The sequence below is a fragment of the Megalops cyprinoides genome, chromosome 20 (genome assembly GCF_013368585.1).
Source record: "Megalops cyprinoides isolate fMegCyp1 chromosome 20, fMegCyp1.pri, whole genome shotgun sequence".
NCBI lineage: Eukaryota > Metazoa > Chordata > Actinopteri > Elopiformes > Megalopidae > Megalops > Megalops cyprinoides.
This window is the reverse complement of record NC_050602.1, coordinates 2251908-2272937: the sequence shown is the minus strand read 5'-3', so window position 1 is coordinate 2272937 and position 21030 is coordinate 2251908. Positions and strand designations below refer to the sequence as shown.

General features: G+C 40.8%; 2 protein-coding genes across 2 annotated transcripts in view; one reads left to right on the top strand and one right to left on the bottom strand.

Moving 5' to 3' along the window:
- The window catches only part of LOC118795521 (protein crumbs homolog 1-like), a 41741-nt gene extending 35840 nt beyond the window's left edge, over positions 1-5901 (bottom strand). Inside the window, 1 exon segment of the mRNA XM_036554066.1 lies at positions 5832-5901. Coding sequence (XP_036409959.1) covers positions 5832-5871 — 40 coding nt within the window. The 5' untranslated portion in view covers positions 5872-5901.
- Positions 5902-6077: 176 nt separating this feature from the next.
- On the top strand, positions 6078-14729 carry LOC118795523 (zinc finger and BTB domain-containing protein 41-like). Its single transcript, XM_036554070.1, is given in 12 exon segments — positions 6078-6156; positions 6890-8086; positions 8515-8722; positions 10537-10606; positions 10984-11131; positions 12101-12230; positions 12646-12741; positions 12883-12989; positions 13567-13672; positions 13861-13949; positions 14079-14474; positions 14477-14729. Coding segments are annotated over 11 exon segments (2775 nt in total). The 5' UTR covers positions 6078-6156; positions 6890-6912; the 3' UTR covers positions 14728-14729.
- Positions 14730-21030: the final 6301 nt, after the last annotated feature.

The window sequence follows — 21030 nt, the reverse complement described above, 5'->3', positions numbered from 1 at the left end:
GTAGCGCGTATATTACATTACATGGTTTGTTATGTTTTCATTAGCGTTATTAAGCGTCTCATAGTTTTCAGTTAGCATTTGCTATATTTTTAATGTTAAATTGCTGATTCCTCAAAGCTAAAATTATCTAGAATTTTTCCAATCTAGTTTTCTAATCGCACCCGTTATAGCATACGCGCTAGATGGCTAATCACACCGGTGTGACTGTACGTGCAAAAGGGTTAACTCTGCCAAGAAGGTTGTGAACTGCACATTTGCAAACCTGACCTTGCCTGGCATGGGAGCACACCAGTTATGCTCGAGCATCTGAAGAGGTGGCACGTGTGTCTCTCTGGACGATGAAGACTCGTCTTGTTAAATTAGTTAGCTAGCTAGCATAGCTAATGTTAATGTTAAAAGCCATGTTACTTCACGTTATGAGCTGTTACATTTTCTGTTTTGAAATACATGATCTACTTGATCAATAAATTATTAATGACATTGAACATGGAGTGTAGCAAATAATAACCTATTATTCACAACGATCCTGTTCACATTCCAAATGTGCCCTAACTTTGAAATGTTAAAACAGAGCCCGTCTGCTATTTAGAAATTTTTGCTTAAATGTTGCATCTTTGTCATGGCGACGTTTATGGCTGGAGTTAGCGTTGCTGCCAAGTGCACAAGTTTAGAGAACACCAGAGAATTTGATACTTTCTAAATCGTGAAAGATTTCTACAACTTGTATCTACGCATGCGTGTCCAATGTGGGTTGCATTTTAATTAATTTGAACGAGTTATGGGTTTGTTGGATCTCATAATGCTACCATGGATGGCTTTCTTCAAAGGAAGCAGACTTGTACTCCCCAGCAAGCAACTGCCCTCACTGAATTAGTCCTGGTAACCACTCATTAAAAAACATATTTTTGAATGAAGTTCTCATCTTTATTGTCTTTATTGTTAGTTAGCATATGCCTACAACAACCTCAAGCTAAATTTAAAATCTGATAGATAAATAAGAGCCATTGAGTAATTGTGCGATTCATAATCCGAATAGTCAATTACCATATGTGGTTGTTTCCTAATGCACCAATATCAGTATTTGTTTCATGTGCACTGTACTAGCCTACACTGTTTTCTACATTACATCCTGCTACGAGTGCCTTGAAAAAGTGTCTGGTGTTTCTATTTATATATTTCATATTGTACCTTAGTGCATGTTTCAAGGTAAAATAAAAGCACGGTGTCAGAAATGCTCTGCAAAATGAAGCACTAACTCTAAGGCTAACGCTGAGGATGCTGAGCAGGATGCCCATTGTTGAGCATGCTTTCATTTCCCTCTGGATAAACAAATGCTTTCAGTGCAAGCTTACTGAATTTCAGAGACAGTGAAGCTAATTTTCCTTTTTCAAATGCCTTGAATTAAATCAACTCGACAACTAAACACAGAAATGAAATTTTAGACATCAGTGGATGTGCTATGGTACCATCAGGTCTTGACCATTCTTTTATCAGTGTTGTTATACTCTTTTGGAATAAGGATACTGGAACATGTGATTCCGACCAGGGAGTAATCTATTAGCTAAAAGCAGTGTAAGGCTCTCCAATATTCATACTCATCTTCAAACAATTTGAACACAATAACACCATATTCAGTTGACCAACAGCAAATCAACCATCAGTCTCATTTTGGGTATTTTTCGCAGACTGCAGTTGAAAACACAGTCGATGTTCCTATCTGCAACAAGTAATACCTATAAGTTTCCCTGTTAGAGGAATGACAGGAAATTAAAACAAGAGGTTTTGATTTTTTTTTAAAACACAAGCTGGGCATTAAACCTATATGGCAACACAAAAATACATCATCATACTCTTTGAGTTCAACTCTAGGCAAACAAACACTTATTTTTCATACTTTTCTAACCTTTTTGTTATATGATCATTACTCCTGCTAATTAAGAAACTGGTGTATAACATTTCAGGGCTCTGCTGTGTACAGTTTTTACAGGAGCCTTTCAAAGACCCATGAAAATTCCAGTCCAGTGGCCATGTCTGATGACCTCTATGAGATATATTTATTCTGACATCAAGCACACTAATTTGATTTTCTTATTGGAGATAGGTCATTTGTAAACTCTGTTTTTTCCAAAATTTAGAGGGCAGTGCAAAGGCCATACCTGAACACCCTGCATACTTTAATACTGGTGGACCTATGAGTTTACAAGAGAAAGGTAATGACATTTGAAGTATTTTCATTCACTGTCCTAAATGACTCCTGTGATCAGTGACATTTCTGTCAATAATAAAACTATTTCTATTTGGTAGGCTGTACTCAGCATTACATAGTATTGATGAATTAATAACAAAAGCACTTTTAACAGAAAAAACTAGGACCATCCTACCATGAGACGTATGGACACTGTTGATTTGACTCATATCTCCTGAAGGCATACATTTTTTTCTGTTTTAAAATGTAAGCAAGATAATACAGACGCATTTGTGACGCAAAACTGACCAGAATTTGAGTAAATGCCACTTTCCTGTTATCTCCCGCGACCGCAGAAAAACTGCACCACATAGGTGGCACTTTAAAGATTCAACAGTTGTGAAGAAAGACAAGCTGATCAAAAAACAACACTTACTTTGTGTCCAGACAACTAGAGTGAAAAGGCAAACGCAGCCGGGTGAGTTTAATCTCGGAATCTGCGCGAGAGCCATCTTCGCGGTGAGAAACCATCCTGTTCGCGCTCCTGCTTGTGCTTAGGCACTGCACGTGCCTCTTCTCATATCGTCAAATCCGAACTGTCGCTCTCGAGTGGCGCGTGGCTGCACCCTCTGTGCGACATGGAGTGTTTACCTTAAGAGCTGCGCCAATGAGCTCACTCTCTTCGGCCTTTGTGCCGATTGCGCTTCACGCGGCCAGTTGGAGCCGTTGCGGAATATGAGAGGGCTGGACTGGGGTTATACCAGCTCAGTAGAACAAACCACTGAAAGGCCGTTAACAAAATCATCACGCGTGCCCAACAGATGGCCTTGGCGATTCGAGTTTTTAATACACTAAGCTACTTAAAGTAGAGGACAGACACAGTAAATATCATTCCTCGTTAACTTTAAGATGTAGCATTACGCCCTTCGTGAAATAGGCTATGTTATGTGCTCCGCTTGAATTAGTGAAGTTGCTGTTTAAACTACATTGATCTACAAATAATTACGCTGGGATACGCTTGTAGGCTACATACCAAATATGCTCTATAATTCACATTTCAGACTATCAGTGTTGCTATAATTCCGGGTTCAGACTACACGATTTCAGCCTGATTTTGACACGATTTTGTCGTAGCCGACAAATTTCCAGAGTCGGGCGCGAATGTGAACGACGCCGAGCGGGTCTTGTAATGTGACATAGGGCCTAATCGACGAACAGCGATATGACATCTGGGACGCCCCACGACACCCCGACGAAAAGTCTATGTCAGAATTTTTTGAGAATCTCCCACGACGTGTTCCGAAGTTGACCAATAAGGCCAGGTTCACACTACACGATTTTACCCCCGATTTTCCACTCGCCGACAGTTTTTGGAGATCGCCGACAAAAGCCCCAGATCAGAGGCAAATCGGCGTTCACTCGGGGCTCGCAAATCGGCTCTCGATCGCTATCTGTGAATTGTTCAAAGACGCCATCCGAGAGACTCGCCGATATCTCGCAGACGAACGACAGATATCTAGCAGGCTAAATATCTGGACCTGTCGGGGAGTCCAAATTCTGTAGTGTGAAAAGTGTAGTGAGTGCGGCGACGAGCTACAGCCAATGAGAGCGCATGACACGGGGTGAGGGGAAACCCGGGGGAGGAGTTGTACAACATCAACAAGCATGGCTACAACAGAAGTTCCGCGATCTGCTTGGATCCAAGAAATGGAGGACAATTTGGTTGAACTTTGGCAGGAGCACCAATGCCTTTTTGATGTTTCCAAAAGAGAATAAATTCCTGCAGTACTGTGAATATGAATTCATGACCTAGGACTGTGACTCTTACATTACAATTTAATTACATAAACAATATCAATAATAGCAGTACCCCGTCAAAATACAAATATTGTGAGATGATATTTTGGCCATATTGCTTACAGAGCATAATATCTCTGTCTACAGTGGCCATTTTTGTAAGAAAAAAATCCCTGTCTCGCGCATTGTATTGTGTCATTCCCCGTGTCACTTCTCGCGTGTTTTCGTGACAAAACATAGTTTGGAGACCAGACAGACTCGTCAGAGATTCCTTCTGGTGAAAAATCTTGTAATGTGTGACCCTCTGTCACTGATCAGTCATGTAGTTTGCAAACCACAACGACTTCTAGATTCCCGATTACAAGACAGCAAGTTGTGTAGTGTGAACAGTACAGCGATCTGACGACTTTGAATGTCATGTATAGTGAAGATGACAGAGTGCTCTCTGCAAACATGGGGATTAGGAATAGTAACAGTATATTATTGTTAAACGTCGGTAATATTATTTTAATTGTGGTTACACATAAAGTGTTACAGTAATTGTCAGTTGCATGGAGTTACAGTAATAACAGTAATCCGTATTATTATTATTATCATATTTGTTAAATTTACAACTACATTTACACTAGTTGTACAAATCGTGTACTAGAGACAACGAGGCACGTTCTGTATCTGCGAATTAGGAGCTGATAGCAAATTCCCCTGTGTAACGTTAATGCGTGAACTCGGCAGCAACAACACACATAGCGCTTCTGTAGCCATAATTGACACTTTCTTGACCCGCCTCCCCGACGACACGCAAGGACGTGAACGATGGTTGGTCTCCCGACCAAGACAAGGCAAGATTTTATGACATTATGAATACCTAGTCTGACATGGTGACCGTCGTGAAAGAAAAAAATCGTGTAGTCTGAACCCGGCATTAAAGTAAAGGGAGCACGATCGCAGTATTCTCGAAACAGCCTATTAAAATGAATGAAGCGTCCCTATGGGCTTTCCCCCGACTGAAAGCGATAAAACAAGCACATTCAAACCCAGACAATATTTACATTTTGTGACAATGGAGAATTTTATGCGAAAAAAACACACACATCAGGACACTGGTACATTGGGTAAATTAAATTAAAATTAATTTCAAAATGCGCTCACATCGGCGCACTTCATAGCCTTATAAACATTTAGACCTGATAAGGAGCACTGGTTAAATAGATAAACTGGTTAAAAATAAAAGAAACTACAAGAAATTGCAGCTGTTGGTAGCTACTGCAATGGCGAAGGTAAGATGTTTGCAGTATACATGGATATTTGATATGGTATCGCGACAGATGATTAAAATATAACCTATCATGTCATGAATATGAATCTACATTTACATTTATTCATTTAACAGACGCTTTTATCCAAGCGACGTACAAAAGTGCATAAAGCAATACAAGACAATAAACACACACCCTATACCTGACTGTCAAAGCATGTAGGCTACAGTGCTGTAGTGAGGTAAAAAAAAAACTTTCTACCAATAGTTTTGGTCTAGAAAAGAATTCGCATAGCTTTGAAAACAGACTCACCTCTGGTGAATCCGAAGTAAAATTTCTTGACATTTTTCTGTTTAAAGATGTCGTGCGTATAATTATGTGATTTACCACTGTTGAGCTGCTTTGAAGCGTGGGACTAGCCTAATATTTGTTAAAGCTACGCAAAACGTGAATTGAAACTGTGCGACATTTTTTGCACCACAGAAACGTTTCTTTCAAAAACCTTGAGATTTCCAGCATCACTACAATCCCCACAATCCATCAAAGCCGTTACGCATGGGTGAATGAGTAAATACAGCGTGGATTCCACTTACGCGCATTCTCTTCAATGCCCAGCCTTTCATTTTTAGGCATTTCACGTGCCTACATGGTTATCAGTCGATGTACATACGTGTTCACAATCACATGAAATGCACGTATTTTAATACGTGTAATTTGCTCCTTCAAGCCGTATAGTAACGTCGAAGACGATGATAAAGAGGACAGCCAATGGCAACGTAGCTTGTTCCAAAGTGGCCTATCTCTCTGAAAATAGGAAGGAGGGTGTTTTGTGATATTCTGAAAATAATCCTTTCAAATATTTTCTAGCGTCAATTTTTCTTTGGATTTACCCATGCTTAGCTGCGTTACGTTTTTAAGGTAGGGAAATGTTTGCATTTTCGACAATCAATCGCATGTTTCCCATGGGGCACAAAGGGTCGGTTGTCACTGTTCTCCCCTTACGGGGGGCCTGTGGGGCTTGAAATGGGGGTCCGCAAGGAGGGTAGCGAATTCGAAACTGCATCATCGTAACCAACTGCCAAACGGTCAGTGTACCTGAAATCGCGCAAAACAAGGGGGAAACGTGTCAGTAAAGTAAAACTGGTCAACAAAACCGGAGAACATATATCTGGTAACGAAGGTTAGAATAGCTACGTAGTGACTCAGTTTTGCATAATGCTTTTCAGTGATGTTTATAAACCTCCTTATGGTAATCTGGCTAGCTAAGACATTACACCCCGTTTCCTAAGAAGCGTGACGTTTCAAGAAAAGTTACAAAAAGTCATTGTATCATCTACACCTTCCTATGAATTCCCGCTAGATGAGTCAACATGTACGTGGAAACCAGACATGCCATCATTGCATTAGTCACCTGTATATCTAAATTACATTATAAGAACAAAAAATAAATAGCATACATCATAGAAGCAGAATACTAACACTGTGGTTGTGTGTGTATATAATAACATGCACACACAGTACAAAGTATAAGCAGCTGTGCATGTAATGTGAATTTTCTTGTCCTCCGTTTTCACATAGGCCCTCCAATATCAATGGCATTGTGAGTGTATAGCTGAAATGTCTGCCATGTTGTTTTTGTTGTATTTTTTAGAAGTGTGAGAGGACCCATTAAAAATGAAAGGCAAGCTATCCCACTCTAAGCAAAGGAGTAAAGAGAGAGAAACACTGCCCTATTCCTTGGCCCAATCCAGCAGTTTGGCCACCCCAGGGGATGGTTTGAAGGATCCAAATGCCTTTGAAAATGTGACTTCTCAACAAAAAAGGCATCTCAGTTTCACCCAGCACAACAGCAACTTCCTCAAATTTCTGAACGAGGATCGGCAGCGGGCATCGTCATTCTGTGACTTGAGCATCATCGTCAACGGGAAGCGGTACAGTGCGCACAAAGTAGTGGTGGCGTTCGGGAGCAGGTACTTCCACGCCCGGCTCATCATGAACCCTGGGTCAGACCACGTGACTGTCGACCATGTGGAGGACTCAGCATTTCAGCACCTGCTCCGCTTCCTGTACACATCAGAGTTTGTGGTCTCTGAAGGCGAGATCCCCCCCTTGGTGGAGGCGGCCCGGTATCTGGACATGACGGACGCTGTGAGGCTGCTGACTGCTGAGGAGTGCCCGGAGGCGCCGTTCCAGTTGGAGGAAGTGACGGCAGAGCTGTCTCCTGCCAAGGCGCCACGGGACCCATCAGATGGGAGTACCACCAGGACCTCCAGTGGCAGCCAGTGCACCCTCTGCAGCCGAACATTCTGCTACAGGAAGTCCCTGGAGAACCATTTGGCCCGTAGCCACAGAAGCAACAGAAGTAACTGCATGGATGAAATAGAAGGGGGCTCCCACGCTGCCACCATGCAAACCACCAGGAGGTCTGCCCGGAAGCGGAAGCGCCCAGCTAAATTTGACAAGGGTGATGATGAGGAGAGCAGCAGCATGCCAGGCAGGAGCGGCCTTGGCAAAGCTATTGGCAAGGAGATGTCAGCAATGCCGGAGGAAGAGGAAGGAGATGAGGAGGACCTTGAAGAGGATGAGGAAGCAGAAGAGATGCGTGGAAAAGAGGAGGAGGAGGAAGTTGATGGCAAGAACACAGGGGATGGTGAAGATGGGCTTTACGGGGAAAACTCAGATGAAGCAGAGACAGAGCTGCAGTCTGATAATGACGGAGAAGCGCAAGGCACTGGCACAGACTTCCCATACCAGTCCTACCCTGAGGGACTGGCCCCGGTCATCATTCAGACCTCCACTAAGAAAACCCTCAAGTGCCCCAGGTGTGAAAAGACGTTCGACCGGGCAGGTAAGCGCTGTGGCCCAGGAAGTATGTCTCTGCACAGTAACATGCACAGCTCAGACAAGCTCCATCCAGTGGTTCACATTTCCTTAACAGAGAAGTGCAGACATAATCTTTGCAATCCAAACTAAATAAAAAAAATATATAAATATATATATAAATATATAAATATAACAAAATAAATAAAAGGATAATGAAGCATGTTTAATACTACAAAACCCCACTTATTATTACATAAGCTGAATTATGAGTGGCTCAGTCCACTACTTGTTAAACAGCCAAACAAATTTTTCAAATCTTTGGCCCTAGTCACCATGTTTTGCAGGCTTTGTTTATGTGATTGTCCATGTGACCTCGAAACATTTTTGAAATGCTGACAACAATTAAAAAGATGATGCAAAGAGGAATAACCTGCTTTTTTTCTCCATCTGCAGGGAAGTATGAAAGTCACACCAGGGTTCACACGGGAGAGAAGCCGTTCCAGTGCGACATTTGCCACCAGTGCTACTCCACCAAGTCCAACCTCACGGTGCACAGGAAGAAACACAACAGTGAAACACCCTTCCAGAAGAAGGAGCACAAGTGCCCCTTCTGCAATAAACTGCACGCCAGCAAGAAGACATTAGCCAAGCACGTTAGAAGGTAGCATGGGCTGAAAACATTAGTCAAACATATTAGAAGGTAGCATGCACCAAAAATGTTAGCCAAGCACATTAGAAAGTAGCATGGGCTGAAAATGTTAGCCAGGCATGTTAGAAGGTAGCATGGGCTACAAACAGGGTGTGAAATACGGGGGGGTGTCGGGGGGGTCCGAGACCCCTTGATTGACACTTGAGACCCCCTGGAAGCCTCAACAGCAAAATTTTGGGGGCTCTCTGGAAAAATCTTTAAAAAATTATTTGTCACTTGCAATTGTCACTACAAATGTCTTTTAACCCTTAAAGCCCAACAGACGCAACCTGCGTCCAAATTCACATCCCTTCTTCTCGGTTGAATTGCTCACATAGTATTCATCGCAAACGATGCTAGTTGCTTGTCCATGCGATGAAGTGAGAAAAATAATTTTGAATTTACATCAAATTTAATCATAGTTACAATCTGCATACAGCTCTGTGTCCATCTCCATACCCATTACTCTTGTTTGAATTACTCATGAAGCCGTCATTGCACAGATATGGAACACATATCACAAGAAAGAGCGGAACCGGAGCTTTGTAATGATGCTAGTCACATATTTGTACATACCGCAGAAATCACGTTATGAAGACAGATCAAACTTCTGCAAAGTAATATCTTTACTAATTCCTTCACCCATTCTCACAATCCTGCTTCTCAGTTGAATAAGTCACAAAGTCCCTATTGCTTCACAAAATAAACAACAGAAGTTACCCTTTCCGATGATACTAGTTGTTTCTCTGTGCGACAAAGCATTGACGAGTAATCCAGTTTTGAAATCACAGCACCACGCACCTACACAGTAGTCACTAGATAGTCTTGGAGATTCAAATCAAAGCTTGAACACTGCTGTTGTACCTTTGGTTCTAGTGAACAGTGTGTTTTCTTAAATATTCAGCTGCATGTGGATTACGCTTAAAGTGGATTCCATGTATATTGTTGTCTACCTACCCATGGCTCGAAAGTGAATGGGAAAAAAACAAACTCAAAAGTGGCATGAGACAGATCTCCTAATCCGACATGGTGAGTTTACTGACTCATCAGCTCTTGGGATCTCCTTGCGGGTCAGCTGTGTCGGGGCTCTTGTGGGATCCACAGCATCAGAGACAAAGCTGTGGCTTTGATGATGAACATGATAACATTTTCTAACAAACAGCTACACTATAGCTTTTTATTTTCTGTGAAGTAACCGCTGAATTCTTAACAACATTGACAATGAAGGTTTGCTGTACAGGATCTTGATCCAAACACAAATTTCAGATTACACATTGTTGAATGATTATTTTCACTATATTGGTTAGATCGTTATTGTCAGTGTTAAGAATATTTTTATCCATTGGAGAAAGTATGAAATACAGAATTACATATTAGCACCACAGATATTTGACCAGATCATTTATGACATCAGTTTGTTTCTCATTGAAAGTTGTGTTTGCCATTGTTGAAGTTCTGATTTGCTGGCTAGTTATGAATATTATTGAAGGAGTATTGTCTAAATCACAATATGCGTAGTCAACAGAGGAATGCAGGTGGCACTGGAGCTTCCTGCTACCAAACAGATCCTATGGAACCACAGGACAGGAAAGCAGGAGTTGAATATGTGGTCATAATAAGCAGAATAATATATTACTGACCAACTCAGAGTGCACATGTGCAGTCACCCTTTGGCTTCATCGTCGCTTATAACAAGAGCGATAATTCCTCCCATTTAGTATGGTCAAGTGTATATCTCTGGTGGTAATGCATGCATGCATAAATAAGTATATGCTTTGAATTTCCAGATTTCACCCTGACAATATTCAAGAATTCCTGTCAATCAAGAAGAGGAAGAGTGAAGGATGGAAATGTGATGTAAGCCATTTTCCCTTTTTCACCCCATATATTTATCTTATCCTGTAAATATATGACACCATTTCAGTAAGTAGTGTAAATTATAGAAAATAGCAGGCCCAGGCTCATGTCTTGTACAGCCACTGCATACATGCCTTTGAGCCAGGCAATGAAGTCCTTGATTTAATTTGTCAACATCCTGATTAAAGCTGTTTAGTTTATTTGTTCCCTCTCATTTGAGTGTTAGTGGTTTAAAGAGAGCTAGAAAACCTGCTGGATTAACTCTGTAGTTGAGCAGCCCTGAAGTATGGTCCCTTTAGGGTTCCGCATGTTCCCACTAACATACTATGGGTTATGACGGGTGTTCCAGCCTTACATTGTTTGATCTGTCTGTACAGATCTGCCACAAGTCATTTACACGCCGGCCGCACTTAGAAGAACACATGATCCTTCACTCGCAAGACAGGCCCTTCAAGTGCGCCTACTGCGATGACTACTTCAAGTCCAGATTTGCAAGACTGAAGCACCATGAGAAGTACCATTTAGGTAATGTAGCTGACTGACACAGCCATGTTACAGCTAAAGCCTTACTACAGATGGAGAGAAATGCTGTGTCAAAGACTGACTTTTTTATTAGTACACTGTACGATTATCTTTGAACCTGGATATCCATTCAGAATTTGAAATTTATTCAGACATTTATTGAGGAACATTTTGTACTTGAAAAATCTGGAGTGAAAGTAAGGAGGTCCACACAGTCATTGGCCTTTATCACATTGCTATGATTGTGATTCATATGTCCAACAAAAACCTTTCCCAGAGTTTTAATTTGGTTTTGTTTTTAAACTCCCCACTGTCGATGCCTTTGAAAGGGCTGCTTTAGCATTTTTACCAATTAGTATCAGCAATTTTGCCTTCAAATGACAATAGATTTTGTACTGCTTTGCTCTCCATTTTCCAAGAAACTTATTCCCAAAGGCATTTTAAATGGTAGTATTTAATATTTATAAGCCCAAGATTCACCAGAATTGCTGTGAGAAGTGGGGATGCCTAAACACTTAACACTCTTTTGTTCATTTCAGTAGCACTATTTTGATTTAATTTCATTGAGCATTGCTGCTTACTATGCATTGGAACATGAAGACTTTCTTAAATCTGAAGTGAAGGGGAAAGTGCATTGAAATTACATTGGAGAGGGCTGCTCTGTAAACACTTGTAAACAATTGTGAAGACTATGAAGACTCAAACTGATGATTGATTGATCAATTTTTCATGCCACTCCACTGTTTCAAGGAGTTGCTTGCCTTTTCTGGGGTAAGGGAATAATTTTCCCCCAAATTGGTCCTAGGGCTTCTGCACCCCCCCCCCCCCCATACATATACACTATATACACTATATATGTAAAAATGCACCCTAAGAAGTAAAACCCGATAGATCGATTGAGTGTGCAGTTGAGTGGGGATGTCACTTATGGGTCTGCTCTGCACTGATGTGTGAAACATTCGCTCTGCGCAGGGCCCTTCCCGTGCGACATTTGCGGGAGACAGTTCAACGACACCGGGAACAGGAAGCGCCACATTGAGTGCACTCACGGCGGGAAGAGGAAGTGGACCTGTTTCATCTGTGGGAAATCCGTGCGGGAAAGGTAGGGCTGGGTCCATAGGCCAATCTCTGACACATTTGCAAAATATTTGCCATATAGTTTTGCCAGTTATTTAACTGTCTGTTGGACGTTGTTTTGAAGTTTATGAACATGGATGTCAGTGAAGAAGGCTATCTATTTCAATCTGCTAAGCCCAGACCAATGCTAAGTATTTTAAAAACCAATATCTACACGCACATAAATAAATTAATGATGATTTTAAGGAATTCTAGATGTACAGATTTCCAGAAATGCAAACACATGGTCTTAAATTAATGTGGGACACCATGTTAAATATTGATTGAGATTGAAACTGCTGGAGATGGAGAAGATTAAGACACAAACCTTTGAAATATTGGGGTTTGCTTAAAGTCACATTTTTCTAATGACATTTTTGACAGTTTTTACTTTTCCTCAGAACAACATTGAAGGAACATTTGAGGATCCACAGTGGGGAGAAACCTCACCTGTGCAGCATTTGCGGGCAGAGTTTTAGACATGGGAGTTCTTATAGGTAAGTGAATACACATCATCCATTGTCTTTTCAAGTTTCATATACCTCCTTGAGCTACATGTTGATGCTTGTCTCTGGATTGTAACATTCATACTTCACTTTATTGCAACTATAACTTTCTTCTTTTTCTTCCTCTGATAGGCTGCATCTTCGAGTCCATCATGATGACAAGCGCTACGAATGCGAGGAATGTGGGAAGACCTTCATTCGGCACGATCACCTCACCAAACACAAGAAGATCCATTCAGGTACTGTGATCCTGCCCTTACTGCCGATCTATAGCATGTTACAGTACATGGCTGAAATGTAGCAAAATAAAGTGCTCTAACATAATAAGTGCTGTAACACTATTAACATCAAAGTCTTTTAAAAAGATCTGATTTAATCATTAGTGGTCAGATGGTGTGGTCCTGGTGAGTTAATCTGGGATGGCTGTGCCACAGGCCAAGTGGTCAGCCCAGTTATAAAACACTTCCTAAGAACCATACAGCAAGTTGAGAGATGAGGTGAGATATACAGCACAGTGTGGTGTATACAACATATAAACATTACTTTTGAATGATATGCCTTTGCTCTGTGCAATGCTGTAAAGATTTTTTACTTAAGTAAAAAGGATGCAATACATATCTTTTCCAATACAGTTATGTTCCTGTTTAATTAGATGTATGAATAAATATGGAGGGCACTGTGTGTGTGTGTGTGTGTATGTGTGTGTGTGCATGTGCGAATGTGCATGTGTGTGTTACATATAAAGTTTTGGATTGTAGTCAGTAAACTCAAGGGCCTTTGTAACTTCTTAATGATTCCAGTTGTGTGTTTGACTAGGAGAGAAAGCTCATCAGTGCGAAGAGTGCGGTAAATGCTTCAGACGTCACGATCACCTGACGGTTCATTACAGAAGTGTCCATCTGGGAGAAAAAGTCTGGCAAAAGTAAGTGCAGCTTGAAGCTGGGTTAAAAATCACTGTTTCCTTAGAGTCTGGGAGTTATTAGATGAGTCACTTTTTTTTTGCTGCGAGAAGCTGCAGTATGATGAGGCAGCTTCTCCCAGCAAATGATGCTATTGAAGGTGTCGTTTAGCAGACATGAGTGACAGATATTCACTGAAATCATTTTGTAGATACAAAGCAGCAGTGCACCAGTGTGAAGTCTGTAAGAAGGAGTTCAAAGGGAAGTCGAGTTTGGAGATGCACTTCCGGACACACTCAGGTAATGGGAACACCACTATATTTGCTCTGTCAGTCGTGGCTCTTTATGCATCTCTCAGCTGTGTATTCCAAGACTGATTTCTGCGGCATTAATTGCAGCTTTATGTTTTTTGTTTTTTTTTTTCAACAGGAGAGAAACCATACCGGTGCCAAATCTGCAACCAGACATTCCGGATCAAGAAGACACTGACGAAGCACATGGTGATCCACTCAGACGCCCGGCCGTTCAACTGCCCACAGTGCAGCGCCACCTTCAAGAGGAAGGACAAGCTCAAGTACCACATGGACCATGTCCATGGCACCAAGGTGGCTGAGGAGCCTACTGCCAGCGACACGGCCGAGGACAAGATGGTCTCCCTCCCCGTCTCATATGATGACAAGGCCTACCGGCCCGAAGCGGAACAGGCTAAGGCATACCAGGCTGAACCCAAGACCATCCTCCAGAATGTTCCCCCGGACGTCTGCGTACCCGTCACACTAGTCCCCGTCCAGATGCCAGATGTCCCAGCAGGGGGAGCTCGGCATGCTGCACCCTCTCCTCCCAGGCCGAGGGCATCCTCCCACCAGCGGGCCAGGGGCAGCAGGCGTCCGACTACCAGCCAGCGCCAGACCTTGTCTTTCTGGAAAAGTACACCCTCACCCCTCAGCCGGCCAACATAGTACACCCGGTGCGCCCCGATCAAATCCTGGACCCCAGAGACCAGTACCTGGGCACACTGCTTGGGCTTGACACCGCCACCCCAGTGCGGAACATTTCGGACCCTGACCACAACCACTGACAACCCCCTATTTATTGGTGCAGTATGCTATTTGTTTGTTTTTTTTTTATATGCTCTTCTTCGTTTTTTTTTTTTTTCATTTTGTGGTGACTGCACAGTCCTGTGGGTGGAGTTAACGTTCATGCCTCTGAAATACACAACTGCTACTAAACTGTGCATGGTTGGCAAGAAAAACTTATTGGGGGAGGGGCATAACATCTTTTTAATACTCCATTGTGGAATAGTTATGGAGGATCTGCACTTAGTCATATGACCTGGTAATTAACTGTGTTTCCACATTACTATTACTGCTCAGTTGCAATAATTGCACTTATTGTTTGTGGGCTATAGCCCAAATGAAGCGGCAAATAAAGTCATGGGTTCCATGTCTGCATTGTCTACCTCCCAGAACTCCCAGAACAAATATTTAACAGCATTTCAAAATATATTCACTCATCGTAATTGTTTGATTTCATAGAAGGTTTTAATATGTATACAGTTCAATTATCTGAGGCTATACATGGTATCATATTACAGGAAATGGTTGGTTTGTTAGATCTGACAGATTTATTTTAAGGTGGCATGCCTGCTTACACCTTAGACAACAACATGTTGTGAAATGTTGTGAATTATCTCCAATTCTTCAGACAAAATCAAAGCCTGAGTGCATATAAATTCATCACTTGATTGATAAAATAATATTTTATGTGAAGATAGCTTTACTGATATCTCTCAAGTAGAAAGTCCTTGTTGGTATTCCTGTGGAAACCTATAAATGAAAAAAAATCATAGTATTAAAACATTACATACTATTAGAGTGAAAGGACAGGTTGATTAACCAATAGGAATGTTAGGGGAGGTTACACGGTCAATCCATTTTGCACTTCCTTTGAGCTACCCTGATGGTTGAATTGGCTAAATGCAAATACATATGAATGTGGTAAATCCACTGTGGATTTCAAGTCAACCACCATAAGGTTTGAATTTGTTAAATGCAAATAGCTCCTAACAACAGACATTTAATGTGCATTAACCAATGTTCTGAAAATAAGAACATATGCATGTAATGCCAAACAAATCAAATGTGATGAAATATAAAAATAAATTGAATCAAATCATGTTTTAATAAACATGAACATTCACCAATGTCCAGTGTCTAACCAAAATAATCACCTGAAAAAGAAATTAATTTTATCAGTTAATACCCACTCCAAAGGACAGATATTTTCATTTACAGAGCATACAAAAATAAAATGTACCTGTAAAGTAAATCATGAAACATTCAGACATATAATGGTGTGACAGAATTAACAGACGAACAGCATGAAGTTCAAATGTAAAAGAAGATAAATCGATTTGATTCAACATTCTTGTAAAAAGAAACCCTATGTAGGTCTATGCTCTGTATCATATATACATTTTTTATACATGCTGTATATTTTGAAAAACATTAATTCTATTCCTTTGGGAAATCAAACAATGAAAGCAGCCCATCTAAAGAGGAGCTGGTGTTTTGCAATGCTGCAGGAAAAATGTACTGACCTTACCTTACTACAACTAAATATTTTACTGAAACAACCATATTGAACCATCTTTCTGTTGGGTATGTAATGTTGTACTTGCGTGTTGAGCCAGGTACGCACTTGTAAACTCATCACTTGGCATCTTGTAAGTCCCTCTGGATAAGAGTGTCTGCTAAATGACAAAATGTAAAACTGAACAGAGAAACTGAAATAATTGTACCAAAACTGAAAAGATGTACTGAAGTTATGATACTAAAACTAAAAAGATACACTGAAGTGGCCACAACTACTGCAACTAAAAAGATGTATTTAAATTATGACAAATAACATAGAGTACTGTACTTACATGTCGGATATATCATATGTTCATTCTTGCATTGTCCCTTTCCAATGTCCAGGCAATCTTGAGAGGTGTGATTATACCAGCGAAACCCCTGTTTGCAGTAAAACAGATGGCTTTCCCCTTCTGCAACAAACACAGCAGATGGTAGGTCTTGAACATTATATGTTGAATATATCTTTTCTTTCACATCACAGCCATCTGTTGAAAAGAAACACACACAGCTATCAACGTTGTGACTCCAAATTAAAAATGCAGTTTGATATCAACAATCAGCAATAATTATCACAAATACCTTTAATGGACCGTATAATGTATATAGCCATGCTGGCGATATCAGTAAAACCTTTTTTAATCTACTCATCTACAGCAAATAAACGGAGGTGGGGTATTTGAGCCTGGGAGTTCATACATTTGACCTTCACTGTATTTTCAGTACTTTTAAGGGTGTCCAGGCAAGTCAGCAGATTATACAAAAGTATCCTTGCAGCAAAGGGCAAGAGCAGTCACCCCACCTGGCCTTGAAGCCAGGTCTACAGGGTACCAAACTGCAGCTTTGACCATAACACCAAAGAGCCAGGCTTGCTGGTATGGCAGTCACAGTGCATACTCAACCGTAGTGACAGCACTCTGGCGGAAGCACGCTCATGCGCTTCACGAGTGTAACAGAGTGCTCTCCTGCAAAACCTGATCACCCGGTTCAAAAGACCTCACCCTGGAAGACTGGTCATACCACCGCTTTTGGTCTGGGCCCGGACCACATTCTGTTGAACAAACACAGTCATCTTCTTCATCTTGTCCCTCATCTGAAGCACATGGCTGATGACACTGGTGGACTTGGACTCTGTTGGGTTTGCCTCCCAGGACTCCCTCAGGACATCCAAAGACATCCACAGGCTTAGGTAGCACGTCAGCTAAGCCAACAGTGAGTTGAAATACCTCACCACCAATCTCCACATTAACATCAGCTGTTGGGTACAACACCCCCCGTGTACACATCTAATCTTTACACTAGCACCTTGAAATTTTGAAAAATGTGCATGAGGCTAGCCATGTCCCCTGCATTGGGCACTGGCAAGGGGGCTGCTGCACTAGCTCCCTGCACTGTTACCTCCTCCCCATCCTTGTTACAGTCACTGGATTCAAGTCCACATCTGCACTGTAGCTTGCAACTCCCTGACTGGCACCTCCTTGACTAGTGCCTTGTTCCATCTTCCTCTTTGGCCCCATTTCAGGCAAAATACAGAAAAGGAGGGGAAAAAATGCGACAAATCCTCTTCACCACTCCACCTTGGCGTAAACAATCCCACGGCTGCCAACAAATGTTAGAAGAAGGCCTAGTCTCTGTATGGCGGAGGTGACAAAAAAACAAAAACAGCCCCAGGGTAGTGCAAAAAAAAGGTATTCTTTATTGACAGCTGTGCAACTGGATCGCATGGTAATGAAACAAACTCAACAAAACAAAACATAAAACACACATAAACTAAACTTAATCTTGGCTGTAGCTTAAATTAGGAAAAGACCGACAACAGAAAATTCCCCCAACAAAAAAATACAAAAAGCGATTAAACAGCAGAGCAGGGTGCCAAGCGCTGTGCACCCTAGGGAGAGCTCTCTCAAATGATCACCCCCGCCATTCATATAGGTGAAGCCCCTCCCCTAGCTAAACCAAAAGAATAAACGAAAGGAAGAAAAAAATGAAAAAAGAAAAAACAATTTTGTGCACAGTCTCATAAAACATACAAATTTAAGACCGTTCAAACCTTCTAACTATTCAAACTATCTGGTAATACAGTATAAACCATACTCCGCATATCTCACAATGTGTGAGCATATACGTTTAATTCCTCCCCTACCGATATCTACGTGGTAGTGACTTGCCCATTTAAGACAGCCACAGAATGAGTGCAAGATGGCAGTCCCAATTCCAGGGCTTCTCTGCAAACAGTAAAATAAATAATTTTAACAAACCCAATGTTGTACGTAGACCCGGGTTTGAGGCCGGCAGGTGTGACTGCTCTCGTCCTTCGCTACAGTCCTCGTAAAACTTTTTTTTTTCCACACCACTAAATTGCCTGGATACATATTTTTGGGGTGGGTCTGTTGTCAATTAGCGCTCATCTGATTCATATTAAATTATCATGGTATAACAATATACAATTAGTACAGTCCATCCAACTCAAAACCTGGGATTCACCACAAGATTGCTGCCAGGGAATTGAGAGCGAAGCCTTTCTCCCGACATGACCAACAAAGACTCACGTCTCAGTGTCCATGTTGTTTGACTGCTATTTTTGCATAAACAACATCCAATGTTATACAGTTCAACCTTCAGTATTTAGTGTCTCATTTTTCATTTCTATTATTTGACCATTTATTGTTTTTAATTACCTTATTGTGTGTTTAGCAAACAAAAAATTAATGTAGTTGAGTGCAACCGGTGGCAGCTCCCTGAACACCGTGCTAGCCCATTGTTTTCAGGGACACGTCCCCTGTATTTGGTGGGGGACTGCTGTAACTTTTGGCTCATCAGGACTGCTTTACAGCCAAGACAGTCTAAGATATGGGAATCAGATATTGTTCCTGTAGACTTCTTTTTATATATACACACTTCTTTATAGCACTCATTTGTGACCTGTGATGTGCCACTGTGGAACACAGGTGTTTTCACCAATTCCTTCCTTCTGTATCTTGGAGGTACTCTTGATCCACACGCCATGATCCATATACAGGATATGATGGATCAAAACCACCATGAGACGTATTTCACATCAGATGATGAAGCAATATCTATGGGGGTAAACTGTAATGAAGTCCACACACACACACAAACACCCACTTTTAAACCTGTTCATGCTGACAGATATTTGAAAAAGCAGTGGTGCAACTGCAACAAAGTTTACTCACCATGTTGCTAACAATAGGATTTGCAATAACCACGAGATGTTGCAGATGTTGCACCATATTAACAAAGATCTAAATAAACTGCAATTGCTTGTTGCATCTAAAGATAAACACTTACTTCGAGTCCAGCAAAGGACTACGAACAAGAGATTGGAAAATGCTTATATGCAGTTATATTTCAGGGATGTCCAACTTCCATTCTCACATGTTGTGTAGATAGCAAATCCAGAACTGTGTCCTCATTCGCACAGAAATCTTAGTTTAGACCCATCATCATATGTCTCCTGTGATAAAAGTGGTTTCGCGTGAGGTAAAACTGGAGGAGGGCCACACTTACTTTGATCTGTGAAAAAATAAGCAACTGAAAAATTTTATATGTAATATTTGTAATTTTCCAGTACAAATTGAAAAGCAAGGGAAAGTTAATTGTTTGCTCTAAATATTATGCATTTCTTTTGGCCAGTATTCAAAACTGTCAAAATGAAATGCATCACTGATGCAGTTGAGTGTCTGTGACCAAACACCATTTCTGCACGTCATTTCCCCCCACCACGGCTCCACATTTACTGATGCTAATGTTAAACTTGTTTATATATTGTATAATTTATTAATGTATTTATATATTCATGCATATGCATAAAGCATATATATATATATATATATATATATATATATATATATATATATGCTTTATAATTACATATTTCCTGTTTGTGTGTATACATTATATATATATATATATATATATATATATATATATATATATAGAGAGAGAGAGAGAGAGAGAGAGAGAAAGAGAGAGTAGAAGCACAACAGGTCATAACTCTCTGTGTCAACATCAATGAGAATCCATATCCGTAATGCTAAGTAAAATCGGTCATGTTTCTTAAACGCGACACAAATGCACCTCGTAACGGTGGACTCCCAACATTTTTGTGAAACTTCATCAAAATGACAGCATTAAAAGGCTCGCACAAGTTAATAATAATAATAAGCACCTATTTGCTGTGTAGACTGAACCAATTCTAAACACGAATAGAAAGTTACAGCATTTCACGTACATTTATTTAAAGCTTTATCAAAATTGTATTTGTCTCCTTTCCCTAATTTAGCCTCAAACAGAGTCCCACTCAATTTCTTAAATAACCTCTTACAGTTATGCTCTTGTCTTTTGAAAATCAGTAGTGGTTGTCATTTTAAAGGGGGCTTTATAGTACAAATCAGTTGTTAAGTTAATTATACAATTGATTACCCTAATTAAAACAGTTTTATGCGTATAACAACTGGTTCGACTTGTAACACTGCATCTACCGAATAGGTAAGTGAATCATAGGATGGATGCATTCCATGCAAAGAAAGGAACATTTAAATCTGGAACAAATGTGAACGTTGCACAGGAAATCCACCTGATGTCAGGAGATAAAAATGCACGAAGAAGTCAAATACATAATAAGTATAACACTTACTTTCGAAATGTTAATGCAACAATGCGAAAATGCTCCCTCCCCACAAATGATTAATTGTTAATTAGGAAAAAAACACGTACCATCGAAAGTC